Consider the following 17,524-nt stretch of genomic DNA (forward strand, 5'->3'; position numbering starts at 1 on the left):
CAACATTGCATGCTTGGTTGAAGGGGCAAATATTTTTATGGTGAAAATTATTTGTTGATAGAAAGTTTCAATTCTCTTTTCTTCGTTATGATTTCCTACCACGTAGTAACGGCTACATCCATCAATTTATTATTTGAGTCGTTTAGTATTTAATAAACAGTAAATAGGGACTAATAACATGGTGAATAAGGAGACAATATTCGATTAATGGAGAAAACTGAAAAATATATTAGCTCTTCGTCAAAAATATAAACGGAAGTACATACATACTTGTACTCATGTACTCAAAATACTTAACCTACAGTAAATTTCAACAAAGATGAGTCCTTTCTGAAAAGCGGTCGATAGCAATATTGAAGAACATATTTGATTTACATGATTTGGTTCACATAATCAAATGTGAAATACAAATACTTCAGAAACAGGCTAAGCCTAATCCAAACATAGTTCTTCTGAAATAACTAAAATTTCATTTGCCAGGTAGACTCTTTTTCAAAAAATGCTCATTAAATACATACAGAAAATCAACTAACCATTCTCAACATTAAAATTTAAGGCACAGGCTTGTATGTATGGAACAATATTTCCAAAGGATAAATTATATAACTAAACAAATTTTTACAAACATTACATATGGATTACTTTACAAACATTACATTTGACGATATTCCTATATTGTTGGAATAAATAAAAAAAGCACGGTCTTCTTACTGTAACAAATGTCTGCACACACTGTCAATTCATTGAAAGAAACTAAAACAAATACACTGAATAGATTAATATTGTCCTAAAATATTATTTCATTCATTCATTATCAAATTATATTTCAACAGTACTACGATTTATGTTATGTGAAACCTTCAAACATCGAGATGAAGAAATTACTAAAAATATGGTTACTTATATTTCCACAACAATGTAACAATATTTTATTAGAAGTTTACTATTCAACATTAAGTCACAGCTTTTACTTTCAACTGAAGTCATAACTTTTCAGTCAGCAAACTATAAATGGATCGAAATGGTGTAAAAAAGAACATATTTAGTTTCTTTGTACTTCATATTCCAGCATATATCAGTTGTTGCACTATTGATTTCCATAACACAACTAAATTAAACATTGTTTTATGGCTGATTCATCCACTAAACTTCAGGAAAGTTGTCACAATGTAAATCAATAGGAGAAGTCATATACTTTCACTTTATAACTATTATCCAATATCATTTGTAAATAACTGTTCTTTGTTTATATTGGCGTTTTGCTATGATATGTGAAGTATAAGTGACATCAATAAATAAATAATAATTTAAGGCTTTTTAATCCTTATTATTACAATAAAAGTTTGATGTATGAATCAGCCATTATTTCATATGTATTCTGATCTCAAAACAGAACATGATTCAATTACTCTGGGCCTTGTGATTTTCATAAGTGAACTATATATTTTCTGCATTACGGAAAGTGAATGTAATTTGTTGTTAAGGACATGATATGCGACCTGAGTGACCGCTCTGCTGCAGCATCTTGAGAAACTTCACCTAGAGCGTTCTGAGTAAACATTTGAAAATTTGTCAAAAATATCACAAAAAATTGTTATGCTCAAACACTATTCCATTACTGAGGCCTCTACATGAGTGTGTAGTGACCACCAATTTCTATGCTTCACATCGCCCAAAAACATTATTTCTCACTATTATTCTCATTATTATGTAAGAAAAACACTTTTATACAAATAGCATACTAGGTACTATAGTGAAAACCATATAAAATGCAAAGGGGCTGATCAAAAGCACACAATATGTCTTTTGTGATGAGCTTTCATATGATCCCTCCTTTTAAACTTCTTTTTACAAATGTTACATTCATGCGATAATCCTACCGTATGTACCAGTAAATGTTTAATAAAAATAGACCTAAAGTTTTTAGTTTTGATTGGTTTTTCACAGATAGGACAGAAGTTTCTGTTTGGAGAATCAAAATACTTCTCCACCTCTTCTGGTGGGAGAATTTTTATTGGAATATTACGACAGGTTCTAGAATGACGAAGAAGATCAAGAGGATTCTCAAAAAATTTGTGGCACTGTTTGCATTTTTTATCACTATCAGTTTTGTCCACTTCTGAAAATGATATCCCATCTTCATTGTAATCATATATAGAAATATCATTTGGCTTGCTTGGTTGTTTACTGTTCATGTCTACCGTAGAGTCCTTTGGGGTTTCCAACGTTATATCTTGAAATATTTTCAAGTTTGGGTTTTCATTGTTATTTTCTGAGAAGTTGCTATTATTTTCAGTTACCCCAGTTTCCATATTGTCCTTATTACTATTATTGGTGGTTAGTTTATTGGCATGCTTTTTCTCCAGTCTATCATTAACATTATGGGTTTCCATCATTTCAGATGTATCACTACTGAAATATTCACTTGCAGCTGAACTTGAATTTACATTGGTATCATCATTGGCATGGCTTCTTTCCAGTCTATTTTCAATATTATCAGATATTTTATTATTGAAATATTTACTTGTACCACGATCGGTATTTGAATTTTTACACTTTTTCATATGGTTGACTCCAGTGAGTTTTCTTTGGAATACTTTTGAACAGTACTGGCAAGGATAAAATATTTTTCCATTGGGTGCTATGATGGGCAACTTGGTAGGTAATACTTTTGGGACAGTATCTGTTTCTGTATTGTTTTTGTTAGTACTTTCGTCACAACTTCCTTTGAATCGCGAGGAGTTTCTTGTCACCCTAGTTGACATTTTGTCTTAAACAAATTCAATTTATCCACCACATTTTGTTTACCAATTTTTTTACTCACCTCGATATGTTGAACTATTTCTCAGTTCTAATAAATATTATGAAAATGAACTAATAATTGAAAATTATTAAAACGATAAAAAACATGAAAATATACAAAATATTCGAAAGTAAACAATATACATCTGCAAATGAAAATTAAAAAAAGAAGAAGAAGAAGAAGAAACAACCAGTCATTTTGTCTTGAAGAACGGTTACTCAATTCTCAGCAAAAGGAGACCACAGCAAAAGGGCGTCGCTAGCGTCAACGCCAAACTGAGGAAAATCAAATAAATAGGTTAAATATTTGTCATACAGTACGGCACATGCAGTACTTAGAGTATAATAATTGTCTCAGCTGAAATGTTCATCTGAAAAACACACTTATTTGCTATAAATGTTCAATTTCTGTCTCCTGGAAATCTGTTCAATTTCCTGAATATATTTCTTTGCTGTTTAGGCAAAAAAGAACGAATTACATTTTTTGCCAGATCAGTCAATGTAGATGTTTTTGATCGTTATTTTATATTAGAGTATTGAGGTGGAAGTAATTTAATCATATCCCACGAAAAATAAATCGAAACAATTTTTCTGACTTGAATCCTCTGTATCATTGAGCAAAGTACAAGTTGCCATTTGTAAACTATCGGAACATGTGTTTGCAAAAACATGACTGAGCCGCAGAAGCGGTTATTTACATAAAAAAAAGAAGCAGCTTTTTTGGGCATTAGGCGCGAATTCGACAATACACCCTTGGAATATTTTTATTATACAAGTTTGTTCGATTGATGCTCTATTTATTTTGTAAAAATTTATATTGTGTATAGGATGAAGAAAATACTTTTGTTTAATTACTACTCAGTTTATTATTTGTTACGAACGGTTTCGTTGTATAACATATTCCTAACTACATAATAACGAACATAATTTTCTAAATGAAAATATCTATGGTCATTAGAATACACGGATGATTCTCCAGAATAGTCTGAAACGCATTACTTATTCTTAAAAACAAATACTATATTTCTATTCAAAATAGTTCACTTAGTTTTTATAGCTGAATTAATTGTAAAGTTACTTTGTATGAGTAGGCATAATGGATCATGGAAGTACAAAATAATAGACCAATCACCTCTTTGTTTGTATCCAACCACCCCAGTTGTCGAGAGCGATTGTTATAACCCCTCAAAACAGTTTATATTCATAGATGAGTTGCATGATTTGTCACATTCTGTCACGTGCATAAAAAGTTCCAAAAACTTAATATAAAGAAAGTGATATCATCAAATAACATGCCAATCAAAAGAATTAACAACAGAAAAGTACAAAGGTGAGATACTTATATATTAATCCTTGTATTGACGTATATATTTTTCTAATCTAGTTTTGATTGTGATGATCAAGTCAAAATAGACATTTCATTTAATATTAACTCGCAAAGAGTTTTAAATAATTTACAGTTCATATTATTAATATAATTCATTGTTACATTCAAATCAACAGTTCAAAAATAACTTTTCAAAACACTCAAAGGTGCGAACTAGTTTCCTCCTTTTCATAAAAGAGAATGTATGCATCTCCACTCACAAGCTATTTTGGTGAAATTGGTGACACGTGTTGTTCCTACGGATGATTTATCGGAAATGTTTGTTTTATTTATTTTGCTCATGTACTATTAATTTATTAGAGATTTTTTGAATAGTTGGCAAAAATAAACAGAATTTTAATACTTGTCAAACATAAAAACCACGTCTTGTCATTCAAAGTATTTTCATTCATAAAACTATTAAAACCAAAGGCAATTTCAAAACCAAAACTAACCGGAGTCAGAGACATAAGTGGTCCTTTGACCCATCAAAGAATCTCCCTGTGGAAGATGGCGGAAAGTAAATTCTTACCCCTGAGAAAAAGTGAAAGAAAAACGAAAGGAATACCATCTGTAAGATATGTCGACATCACTCAAGACTTGGGAAAATGCAAACAGGCAGCGATGAATGAAGATGAAGTTTCTCGAAAAACAGTTTCGAGTAGTCAATCCAGGAAAAGAATGCAGTTGGAATTCGAATTCGAGAAGGAGAAAATATTGGCGGGAATTGAAAAAAGGCTGATTGAACGAGAAGCAGAAATGAAAAAAGCAGTGTTGTACAGTCTGAATTCAAGCGAGTTTTCATTTTGGATTCGTTGATTGACTGTTGAGGTGTTTGCATCGTGCTGTCTACCCAGGAGTTTTTTGCGACGAAGTTGGATTCAGGTGTGCTTTTTCCTATTAATTTTTCACATTTTCTCAATCTAAAATTTCATTCTCTTTTAACATAAAAGAAAAAAAAACATTTTCTTAGTTTGAGCTAATTTATAATCATGAGTGTTCATTCGGGTGGCGGTTCCCCGCCACCCACAAAAAAATCGTTTTTGCCGGATGATAAAAACTTGAATTATGAAGAGGATCAGGAAAATATTACTTTGGACGAACTTAATGATAGGGAAGTTGAGGAAATAATGAGTTTCAGTAACTCAAGGGCAACTCATTCATCAGATAAGGAAACAGAGGACGATTATAATGAAGAAAAAAGAGAAATTATTCTTCACAAAGAAAACGACCTTGGACCTTATCTGGTGATAGTAGAGGCCAACGAGACCTCAGGCAACAATATTGGTCGATTCAACCACCTAAAGATAGCAAAAGACATATGTGATTTGAAACTTAACCATATTATTAGAATTAAAAACAAAGGAAAAAATAAGATAGGGATTGAATTTAACAATAGGCATGCAGCCAATGATTTTGTTACAAACAAAGATTTAATTGAACAAGGTTATCAAACATTCATTCCGTATAATAGAGTAACATGTAAGGGAATTATTAGAGGAATCTCAGAGGGTATTCACGAGAAGTATTTAAAAAAAATTATCAAAAGTCCATATAAAGTGTTAGGTGTCAAGAGAATGAATAGGAAAGTGGTAAAAGGGGACATAATAGAATATCATGCAACTAGTACTATTCAAATTACTTTTGAAGGCATTAATCTCCCCAAACATGTAGAAATCTGCTACATGAGCTTTAACATTATTCCTTTCATTCCACCAGTCACCCATTGTTTTAATTGCCTCATGTACGGACATACTAAAAAGAACTGCAAGGGAAAACGCAGATGTCACAGCTGCGCAGAACAACACGAGGATGAGGAGGGTTATAATTCATGTCAGTCTGTAAAATGTTTCAATTGTAAAAGTGAATATCACAAAACTCTCAGTAAAGAATGTCCGGAATTTGACAGGCAGAAAAAAATCAGAGAAAAAATGAGTCTAGAAAACCTCTCATTTCATGAAGCCATTCAATTTTTTCCAAAAAATAACCACTTTAATACTAACAATATAACTGAATTCCCTACCCTTAGAAATAGATCAGAACCTCCCCCAAACAACATAATTACTACTTCCCAAAGAAGACATATCTACCATACAAACACACTTAATAAAAGAACCTTTTCTCAAACAATCAAAACTTCCAAACTTCCAAATGAGATGGAAAACTTAAACAAATACCTAATATATCCAAATGGACAAGTACTACAACCTAAAACAGGAGTCATGCCCAACAGGACTGCTAACACAAACGCGGGAACTTCTCAATCTACTTTTAATGTTTTACATCATCCGAACGAGGAATATAATATTATTAAAAAAATGAAAGATTTACTTTCGGGACTTCCCGAAAGTATTAAACCAAAAATAATTAGTTTATTAAACACGTATGAATGGTTGAAAAATTCCCAACATCCTGACGAAACGAGTCAGGATGAATACTAATTAATTAATTCAATCTAACAAAGGGGAACTACAGGGGAACAAGAACAGTACATTAATGATAATCATTCAATGGAATATTCGAAGCATAACTAGTAACAGAGATAATCTAATTAAATTAATTGATGAACATAACCCAGATGTAGTAATACTAAACGAGACTTGGTTAAAAAAAGACAAACATTTTCAAATTAAATACTATAATATTTTCAGGAAAGACAGGAAAGATGGATTCGGAGGTATAATTACCTTGATTAAAAATAATATCAAAGTAACTGAAATTAAAATAAACTGGGACGAACAAGAAGAACATTATCAATTCATAATAACAAAAATTAAGGACATTAATATAATTAATTCTTACATAACTAGCAATAATATGCCTAATATTAATAAAATTAACCGCATGCTGGGAAATCTAGAAGGAAACATCATCTGGATGGGGGATATGAACGGACACCACCCTTTGTGGGGTAGTAGCTATACTAACAAAAATGGTAAAATTATTCACGATATATTAGAAAGAGATGACCTCGTAATATTAAATGACGGAAGTGCCACAAGGTTTTATTATCCCCAAAATAATAATAGCCCAATAGATCTCACAATTGTATCAAACCCAATCGCCCTACAATGTCATTGGAGGGTATTGGAAGATTGCGGTAACAGCGATCACTATCCCACCATGTGCACATATCAAAAAAATATTTCAGAGTTTGAACACATCAATAATAATTCAGGAAAACATAGAAATTTTAATAAAGCCAATTGGAAAGGATATTATGATACGGTTCATAATCTAATTGAAATTAATGAAAAATACACATACGAAGAACTAATAACAATCCTAAATCAGGCTGCAGATACTAATATACCAAAAAAAAAATACCACTTTCACTCAAAAAAAACCTTCGAATCCGTAGTGGGATAATGAATGTGACGAACAAATCAAAATCAGGAGGGAAAAACTCTCATTATTTAAACAATTCCCCACTCTAGAAAATTATATAATAACAAAAAAAACCATATCCCAAACCCGTAGATTTAAAAAAAAAAAAAAGATCAAGTTTTATTTCATTCTGCTCCACCCTAAATAGGGAAAGTAATATTTCTCAATTCTGGAGAACATTAAAAAAATTTGCTAATAACTCAGACACATATAGTAATAACAAGAAATTACCTAACAGTACAGTTGCTAAAGAAATTCAAGACAAACTCTCTATATGTAATATATCTCCAGAGTTCACTTTACAAATAGGAACCTCAGATTCGGATCCATTTTCCCTCCCAGAACTCAACCTCGCGTTGCAACGCAGGAAAACCAAAACAAGTCCAGGGTTAGACGGAATTTCTTACAGCATGCTTACGAATGTACCTGAAATATTCAAGATTAAATTATTAGAAACATTTAATGAAATACTTAAGGGGGGTAATATACCCAAAGAGTGGAAAGAATCGCTGATTCTGTGCTTACTTAAACAGGGCAAACCGGACGGTGAAACCAATAGTTATAGACCCATAGCTCTAACCTCCTGTCCTCTGAAATTATTAGAAAAAATAATTAAATTCAGAGTAGAATGGCAAATAGAAAATAACAATACATTATCATTGTATCAATACGGGTTTCGTAAGGGTAAAGGAATTATGGACAATATATCACACTTAGTAACATACATCCAAATAGCATTTGGATTAAACCAATCAGTCATAGTGGCCTTTCTAGACATAAAAGGAGCGTATGATAATGTAAATATACATAAACTATACAAATACCTTTTGCAGTATGGAATAAACTCAGATATCAGTAATCTTATATTTAACATATTAATGAATAGGGAAAATATAATTATGGACAATGAGGGAGAGAAACATGGTCCAGCAGTAACAACCAAGGGTCTGCCACAAGGGTCCCCACTTAGCCCTACCCTGTTTAATATTTACATTGCTTCACTTTTTCAAATAATTCCCACTCACAGTAAATTAATAGCATATGCGGACGATTTAATAGTAATGGTGAAAGGATCAGATATTTCTGACATCAATCAAAAAATTAATAAAACCCTAGATATTATCCATCAATGGATGGATTATCACGACCTGACCATTTCACACGACAAATGTGAGGGTATTTTATTTAATAAAAAAAATACAAAATAAATCTCTTAATATAAAGATAAATAATGCAACAATCAATTTAAAAAACGAGGTTAAATACCTAGGTATGATCATAAATTTCAATCTGAAATGGGATAAACATATAGACTACATTACTAGAAAAGCAAGGGAAGGACTTAATGTTCTAAAATGTTTCTGCAAAGTATGGTGGGGATCTGATCCTAAAACTATGATGCTAACTTACAAGGGACTAGTACAATCACATTTAGATTTTGGCTCCATGTTCTTCAAACCCACCACTAGAAGAAACACTCTTAACAAAATTCACAATCAAGGGCTAAGGTTAATAACAGGTACAATGAAATCCACACCCATAAACGCATTACTAGGGGAAACTGGGGAAATAAAATTAGAATATCGTCAACTCTTGTTAGCCTCCAAATTTCTGACATACAGACTGGCATGCAACTCACCAATAATCCAACTTATCACTACCCTTAAAGCAATCTGCGATGAGAAATTAGGTTACTGGAAAAATAGAGAAAAACCATATTTGGTAACAGTATTAGAAAATCTTCAACCTTATAAAACTTGGGTATACACTAATGAGATTCCTCCTTGTTTCAGCTTTAACTTTAAGACCTACACACATGAAATGACAGTAATAAATTTAAATATGGAAAAAACAAATTTTAATAATAATATGATATTTGAAATAGCCACTGAAGAATTTAAAAATCAATATAAGTTCGTATATACAGATGCATCCAAAAAGGAAGGAAAAACGGGTATAGGTATCTTTATACCAGATATAGATTATTCCTTTTCAGCTAGGGTCAACGACATATTAAACATATGTGACGCAGAATTAATAGCTATCCACGAAGGTATGATGACATGTTTAAGAAAAAATTTAAAAAAAAATTTAATACTTACGGACTCCAAAAGTGCATTAGAAAAAATCTTGCTGAAAAAGGTCACGTCCAAAATCGACCACATTAGTCTTTCGATCAGGAATATGGCATATCACGCTTCTTTAAACAATATCATTTTCAAATTTGCATGGATACGTGCATGGATTGCTTAGCAAAAATAGGAACCAACTTGAACATCCCATTAAAAATCAAAATAGACAACAACACAATATACTCGATTTTAAAAAATAATATCATAAAAAAATTTAAGTCGCTATGGGAAAATGACATAAAAACAGGTAAATCCTATAACAAAGTACATGAAAAATACCCCAGTAAAATAGCAATATTCTCCCTTCCGTACATAGATAGGAGACACATCACCACCATAATACGGATGAAAACCGGTCATTGTCATACTAAAGAACATCAGTACAAGTTAGGAATAGTTGATCACCCATACTGTGAATGCGGTCTAGTAGAAAACGTAAACCATATTTTCCTGGAATGCCCTATCAATGTTATCCCTAACAGAGATATTTATTTTGAACTTATTAAACATGGTATTAATTCCCCCTTTAACATATTTCAAGTTTTCCGTAATCTGAATATACAAATCATAAAGATTCTTATCCAATTTTTGGATTACAATAAAATCAAACTATAAACCTTTAATAAACTAAATTCCTATACTTAAATTCCTTCATATATCCCAGAACATTTTGTTTGTGTTTCTTTGTCAATCCCTAACATTCTCATAGCACGAGAAGAAGTAGACGAACAAACACTAAGAAGACGACAGCATGATTCAGAATTAAAATATAAGGGTTGTTACTGAGTGCTAACCCAGACAAGGACAACCCCCCGTATTGAGCTGGCCCCAATTGCGCCTGAACAGGAAGCATCGGCTAATAAAGAAGAGAGAGAGAGAAAGAGTTTTCATTTAAAGAAGAAAAAACGGCAACGTATAAATCATCCTTCATTAAAAACTGGGTAAATACTGTAGACGAAAATGAAGAGATTTTACAAAATGTAAATAAAGAACAGGAACAAAAATCCACTAAGGCAAATATTCAGGGAAGTATGTCGGAAGAACATAAAATGTATCAGTTTATGGCTAGACAATCTTTCAGTAAAGAACTTCCAGTATTTTCCGGTGAGCCCGGAGAATGGTTGAATTTTATACATCAATTCCGAGAAACGACAAAACTCTGCGGATTTTCCGACGCTGAAAACACTGTGCGTTTACAAAAGTGCATAAAAGGCAAAGCAAAAGAAAGTGTAAATGCGTTACTGATTTTCACTCAAGAAGTAGACATAATTATCGATACCCTTGAGAGAAGATATGGCAGACCCGACATCATCATTAAAAATTTGAATGATTCTGTAAAAAAAAATCCTGACATAAAGGAGGACAAGCTTGACACCATTTTCAACTTCTCAAATAAAATACAAAATTTGGCTGTTACTATTAAGAGTTTGGATTGCTACGATTACTTGTCTAATCCACAACTTTTAAATGAGATTATTAAAAAACTTAACCCCAATTTGCGTATGGAGTGGGGTAGAAAAGTTTTACAATTGAAATAATGGAAAAATTCAGTTACCATCACATAATTCTCCATATGGCCGAGTGAAACTAGTGAAGCAGTTACATACGTTGTTGGTCCAGAATAGGAACAGGGCAGAAAGAAGTACGTTTTTACTACCAGTCAACAAAAAAAAATAGTTTATAAATGTTAATATTGCAAAAAAAATGGATATAAAGTTGAAACATAAAAATTTTTCAAGAAACTTGATATTGGAAAACTTTGGGAGTGGGCAAAAGAAAATAAAGTGTGTTTTACTTGTCTTGGATCGTCACATCTCACACAATTTTGCCGAAGTGAGAAAAAATGTGGAATCGATGGTTGTGCTTTCAAACATAACCCACTTTTGCATAAAGTAGTGGAAGATAATTTAGTTGAGGTGGAAGAGCAATTTAATCATCATGTCAATCATTCCCAGAAGACTGAAATACAGTTAAGGATTGCTTCTGTTGAATTAATCGGTCCTAGAGGTGAATTTAATACATTTGCCCTCTTTGACGAATCATCCACCATTACCATGATCGATTCTATGCTGACAGACTAAATGGGTGCAACAGGTCCATGTGAAACTTTGAAAATCAAATGGACAAAGTCAATTACATCCGAAGATTATAATTCGAAGAAGATATCATTGAAAATACGTGGTCTAAGTGAGAGTATTACATACAACTTGAGCAATGTCAGTACCGTTGACAATTTGTCTCTTCCTGTGCAATATGTGGATGTGAAAAATCTATACAAAAAATTAATTTACATAAAAAAAAGTAAAACTATCATCTTTTCAAAATGCAAAGCCAAAAATACTCATTGGGCAGGACAATATCAGTTTAATACTAGCCAGAGAATTCCAAGAAGGAGGAATAAATAATCCCATATTGTCTAAATCCAAATTAGGATGGGTTATACACGGCAACCTCAACAAAAGTCATTTTGGCAGGGTCGATGAAGAATATTCTCTTTTTGCCAGCCACCAGCGTGAACATTTGCAAGATTTCGAGGATCTTGTTGAGAATTCTTTCAAAATTGACAGTTTGGGAGCGAAATATTACAAGAAATCACAAAATCCAGATGATGTTCGAGCGACAACAGTCTTGGAAGAAACTACTAGAAGAATTGATTTGAACAAGTGGGAAACTGGACTTTTGTGAAAGAGTGGCCAGTTCAAACTCCCAAATAGTAAACTTACTGAACTAAACCGGCTGAAAACTATAGGAAAAAAAATGGACAAAGACAAAAACTTTGCTGTTCAATATGAGATAAAGATTTTAGAATATTTGGAAAAAGGGTATGCCAGGAAATTAACCAATGAGGGAATTCAGAATACATCCCAAAATATATGGTAATTGCCTCATTTTGCTGTTACGAATCCAAATAAGCCTGACAAAATACGTTTTTTATTTGACGCAGCAGCAAAATCCAGTGGCACCAGCCTCAACAACTTTCCTTTGAAAGGCCCAAACTTGCTGAACTCTCTACATGAAGTCATTTTTAAATTCAGGCAAAGAAATATAGCAGTAACAGCAGATATACAGGAAATGTTTCATAGAGTCCAAATTATATAGAAAGATAGGAGTGCACAGTGTTTTTTGTGGAGGGGAAGAAGAAGAGATGAAGAAAATCCTGAAGAATATGAGATGGTTTCCATGATATTTGAAGCAGTTTCGTCTCCAACTTCTGCCCAATTCGTGATGAGAAGAAACGCACTAGAATTTAGAGAAGACTTTCCAGAAGCTGTAAGAGCTATTACAGACAATCACATCTGGTGCAATTAAAGTACATGGAAGAGGAGGTTTTATCATACGAAATTGGTCGAGTAACTCAAGGGAACTCTTGAAAACCATTCCAGATGAATATCGAGCTATAAATAAAAAAGACATGGATTTAGAAAAAGAATTATCATTACCCATTCAAAGGATTCTAGGTTTAATTTGGAATCCTAATGAAGACAAGTTTGGTTTTTCAACAAAATGGAATGAAGATAATCTTCAGAACTTGACCAAAGCACCTGTTGCAAAAAGAGATGTCTTAAGAACAGTGATGGACTATCTTTGATCCATTCTGGTTCTTGAGCACCTCTACAATCATAGCAAGAATTCTGCTCCAGGATATTTGGCGAACAAAAATCTGCTGGGATGATGAACTTACTGAAGATATGATGGTCAAATGGAAGAAGTGGATTGACAAAAATTAAAAAATTGACTAATTTAATCATTCCCAGATGTTACGTTTCGAATGTATTCTGTGATGCTAGTGCTCAGGCTTGCGCTTCTGTTGCTTATTTCTGTATCACCAAAAAAGAATTTTGTGAAACATGTTTCGTAATAGCGAAGTGAGTTACACCGATGAAACAGCAGATATCCATCCCTAGGCTGGAACTTCAAGTTGCAGTTTTTGGGAGTAGACTTGCAGTGACCATTAAAGAACATTATAGCATCAGAATCAATTATGGATAAAATATGTTCAGAAGGAACATTTCCAAGACGTAATCAGGTACCTGCAAAATGATAGGAAAATTGAATCCTCTAGCAAGCTCTTCAAATTGTCACCTTTTCTAGATGATGAAGGAATAATACGACTCAAAAGTAGAGTTTTGTATTCATATGATTTACCTGATCACACAAAATTTCCAATAATTCTCGAATCAACAAATTACTTCACGAAATTGCTGATTTTTTACTATCACTCAAAAGCAGCGCATAATGGTCAATAGTATGCCGTAAATAAACTGAGACAACGTTGCTGGATTCTGAACATGAGATCAGCAATGAGAAGTTGTTGGAACATATGCCAATTTTGCAAAAATAAAAGGGCAAAACCAGAACTACCAGAGATGGCACCGTTACCGAATTCTCGTCTAACCTCATTTGTTGGACCTTTCACCATAGTCGGAATGGACTATTTTGGGTCTATGAATGTTTCTGTTGGCCGAAGACATGAAAAAAGATACAGAGTAGTGTTTACATGCATGAGCACCCGTGCAGTTCATCTTGAAATGGCATACTCTTTGAGTACAGATTCGGCAATAATGGCAATCAGAAGACTAATTGGTCGTAGAGGGCGTCACAAAAATGTATTTTCCGATAATTCCACGAACCTAAGGGGAGTAGCAAACGAACTTAAGAGAGCCTTAAAAGATTTGGACCAGAATAAGTTAATTTCGAACTTAACAACTCACAACATTGAATTCAATTTCATACCACCTTCCGCTCCACATATGGGAGGAAGTTGGGAGAGACTCATTAGATCCATCAAAACTACTTTAAATGTTATTCTCAAAGAAAAATTTCCATGAGACGAGGTTCTGCAGACTTTATTAATATAAGGCGAATCCATTGTCAGCAGCCGTCCACTGGTTCACGTGTCACTCGACCAAGCAGACCAAGCCCCGACACCAAATAACTTTTTGATGGAAACATCAAGTGTAACTCAGATCCCTGGTCAAGGCTGCTGATATGGTTATCATAGTTGACAACCAGTTTTCGAGAAACACCTGGCCAAAAGATATCGGTTATTTATTTTGCTCATGTACTATTAATTTTTTAGAGATTTTTTTAAATAGTTGGCAAAAATAAACAGAAGTATTTTCATTCATAAAACTTTTAAATCAAAGGCAGTTTCAAAACCAAAACTAACCGGAGTCAGAGACACGTGTGAATCATTGTATTCGTGTCACGTGTCAGTATAAGGATGTCTGCAGAATGCGGTATAATGTCCGATGTAGGGAGACCCACTGTGATTCGAAAGTGCATATAGATTATAGCGACAAGGAGTCACATTGTCTGCTGCATAATTATTCATATCTGATCCATCTAGAGGAAATTCGATGACAACATCCAACATCCAAGAAATCCAAGCACTGGAAATTGATACATGTGTTGAATACACTGTTGCAAATAGTATACAAGGCTATTCAAATTCGTTTCTGTACATGTGAATCTCGTAAACGATAAGAGATAGAGTGTCGATTAAATTGTGGCACAGTTGCGTATTTTAGAGACCTATTCAATGATGTGAAAAAAATCAAATATAGATCTTTTGGTTCTGGAGATATATGCGAAAAATAAAAAAATCCCAAATAATTTTTTTGCCAATATCTTCTTTATTCGCCGACATATTGAAAATCTGTCCGCATTTTGCTAAGGGCTATCAGAATATGCCCATGAATCTTTTATACAGGGTGTCATCTGACTTGGGCTACCCTCATCTTCGAATTTTTAAATACGGACCTGTATTTTTTGTTTTAGTTTTTGTATCGTCGACGTTCAATTCATACTGAGAAATTTCAATTCTATATTTCGGGATGTTTCCGTAATATTTGATTATAATTGTGTACATTATTCCCTTTTAAATTACGGCCCTGGAAATTGGTTGACTGAGTTGAATAAAAACACGATAGCAACTTTCTCGTCTCCCTATGTACCGTAGAGTTTTAGGAGAGTCTTTTTTTCATTTTTAGGTACCTTTTAATACTTTTTCCATTACTCTGAGCGTTTTCTGCAATGAACTTCGAATAAAAAAACCTTTTATTATTATTATCTGAAACATATCTACATCAAAAATATATTAAATATGTTTCAATAAGCAGAAAAAGGTATTATAGCAATAATAACATCCGAAACGAATACTATAATTGTAATGAAAATTGAAATGAAGTAATTTGTATACACAAAAAAATTAATGGCGCAATAAATGTTCGAATTGGAGTCCATCCATTTTGAGACATTTTTGAACTTGTTTTTTCACTTATTTGCTGCATTGCTGTGAAATCATTCAAAATCCTCAATCTCGAGTCTTCTACATTTTCTATCTCTCTGCCAGCGTAAATCCTATTTTTCAATGTTCCCCATAGAAAATTGTCCAAAATAGTAAGATTTGGTAATCTTGCAGGCCATTTTATTGGCCCATTATTTGTCTCGAAATGGAAGGACTCCAATTCAAACATTTATTGTGCCATTAATTTTTTGTATATAAATTATTTAATTTCAATTTTCATTACAATTATAGTGTTCGTTTCGGATGTTATTATTGCTATAATTTCTTTTTCTGCTCATCGAAACACATATAATATATTTCTTAGATATGTTTCAGATAATCATGAAAGGTTTTTTTATTAAAAGTTCATTGTAGAAATCGCTCAGAGCAATGGAAATATGAAAAAATATGAATAGGTAGCTGAAAATGAAAAAAAACTCACTAAAAACTCTACGGTACATAGGGAGACGTGAAAGTTGCTATTGAGTTTTTTATTTAACTCAGTCAACCAATTTCCAGGGCCGTAATTTAAAAGGGAATAATTCACTCAATTATAATCAAATATTACGGAAACATCCCCAAATATAAAATAACATTTAATTTCTCAGTATGAAGTGAACGTCTACGATCCAAAAACTACAACAAAAAATACAGGTCCGTATTTAAAAATTCAAAGATGGGGGTGGCCCAAGTCAGGTGACACCCTGTATAAAAGATTCATGGGCATATTGTGATAGCCCACATCAAGTGCCAATAGCAAAATGCGGACTGGTTTTCGATATGTCTGCGAATAAAGAAGATATAGGCAAAAAAATATTTGGGATTTTTTTGTTTTTCCTGAATATCTCCAGAACCAAAAGAGCTTTATTTGATTTTTTCACATCATTGAATAGGTCTCTAAAATACGCAATTTTGCCACAATTTAACCGACACTCTATCTCTTATCGTTTACAAGATCCCCATGTACAGAAACGAATTTGAATAGCCCTATATAAGAATTTTCCGCTGACCTCCCAATGATTATTTATAATTGGTTGTACAATATAGGACTGAAGGATATCAGTATGAGGCAATGTCATCTAGGCATGTAATGCCTTTTTGCATGATAACTATAACCTGGCGTCGATTTCCTTCGGAAAGTCCAAGCTTTTTTAAGTTTTTCCCACTTCCCTGTTTGAAGGATGCTGTTTTTTGGAAGTGAGTCAAAAACGAGGGAGTAGAAATAGAAAGGGAGCACTTCTCTCTATCAGAATCAAGAATGGTGGTCTAGATGACACGTAACTACTTGAAAACATCTGAAGGCATCATATCAGGTGTTCTGGTGGGTCCTGCTGACCCAAATGAGTTTTCAGATGATGATTAGTTACAGCGAGATGAGGTAACTCTTAATCACGACAGACTGGTCCGAGTGTGAATAGTTGACAATTACCCAAAACGATGCATGGGCTAACTTTGTCGCTAAGAGTGACCCCTTTGATCACCTGATATGAAGCCCTTGAGTTTTTTTATGATGATTCATGAAACTTGAAGTAGTTGCAGTTTGTAGAC

At 33.1% G+C, this 17,524-nt stretch overlaps 2 protein-coding genes across 2 annotated transcripts in view; one reads left to right on the forward strand and one right to left on the reverse strand.

Moving 5' to 3' along the window:
• Nucleotides 1–204: 204 nt before the first annotated feature.
• LOC111502854 (uncharacterized) lies at nt 205–2,982 on the reverse strand. The gene is made up of 2 exons (XM_023157019.2): nt 2,825–2,982; nt 205–2,770 (listed from the first exon to the last, which is right to left on the reverse strand). The coding sequence occupies exon 2, from the start codon at nt 2,763–2,765 to the stop codon at nt 1,785–1,787; it is 981 nt and encodes a 326-aa protein (XP_023012787.1). The 5' UTR covers nt 2,766–2,770; nt 2,825–2,982; the 3' UTR covers nt 205–1,784.
• Nucleotides 2,983–3,975: 993 nt separating this feature from the next.
• The window catches only part of LOC111502856 (uncharacterized), a 42,641-nt gene continuing 29,092 nt past the window's right edge, over nt 3,976–17,524 (forward strand). Inside the window, exon 1 of the mRNA XM_023157020.2 lies at nt 3,976–4,132. Coding sequence (XP_023012788.2) covers nt 4,095–4,132 — 38 coding nt within the window. The 5' untranslated portion in view covers nt 3,976–4,094. The remainder of the gene's footprint in view (nt 4,133–17,524) is intronic.

Source organism: Leptinotarsa decemlineata, unplaced genomic scaffold (assembly GCF_025532065.1).
Source record: "Leptinotarsa decemlineata unplaced genomic scaffold, Ldec_3_MD MMD2_tig00000505_RagTag_RagTag, whole genome shotgun sequence".
Taxonomy (NCBI): Eukaryota; Metazoa; Arthropoda; class Insecta; order Coleoptera; family Chrysomelidae; genus Leptinotarsa; species Leptinotarsa decemlineata.

Excerpts from the sequence above, each read along its gene's own strand:
- LOC111502854 (XM_023157019.2), bottom strand. The coding sequence starts at position 2,765 with ATGTCAACTAGGGTGACAAGAAACTCCTCGCGATTCAAAGGAAGTTGT.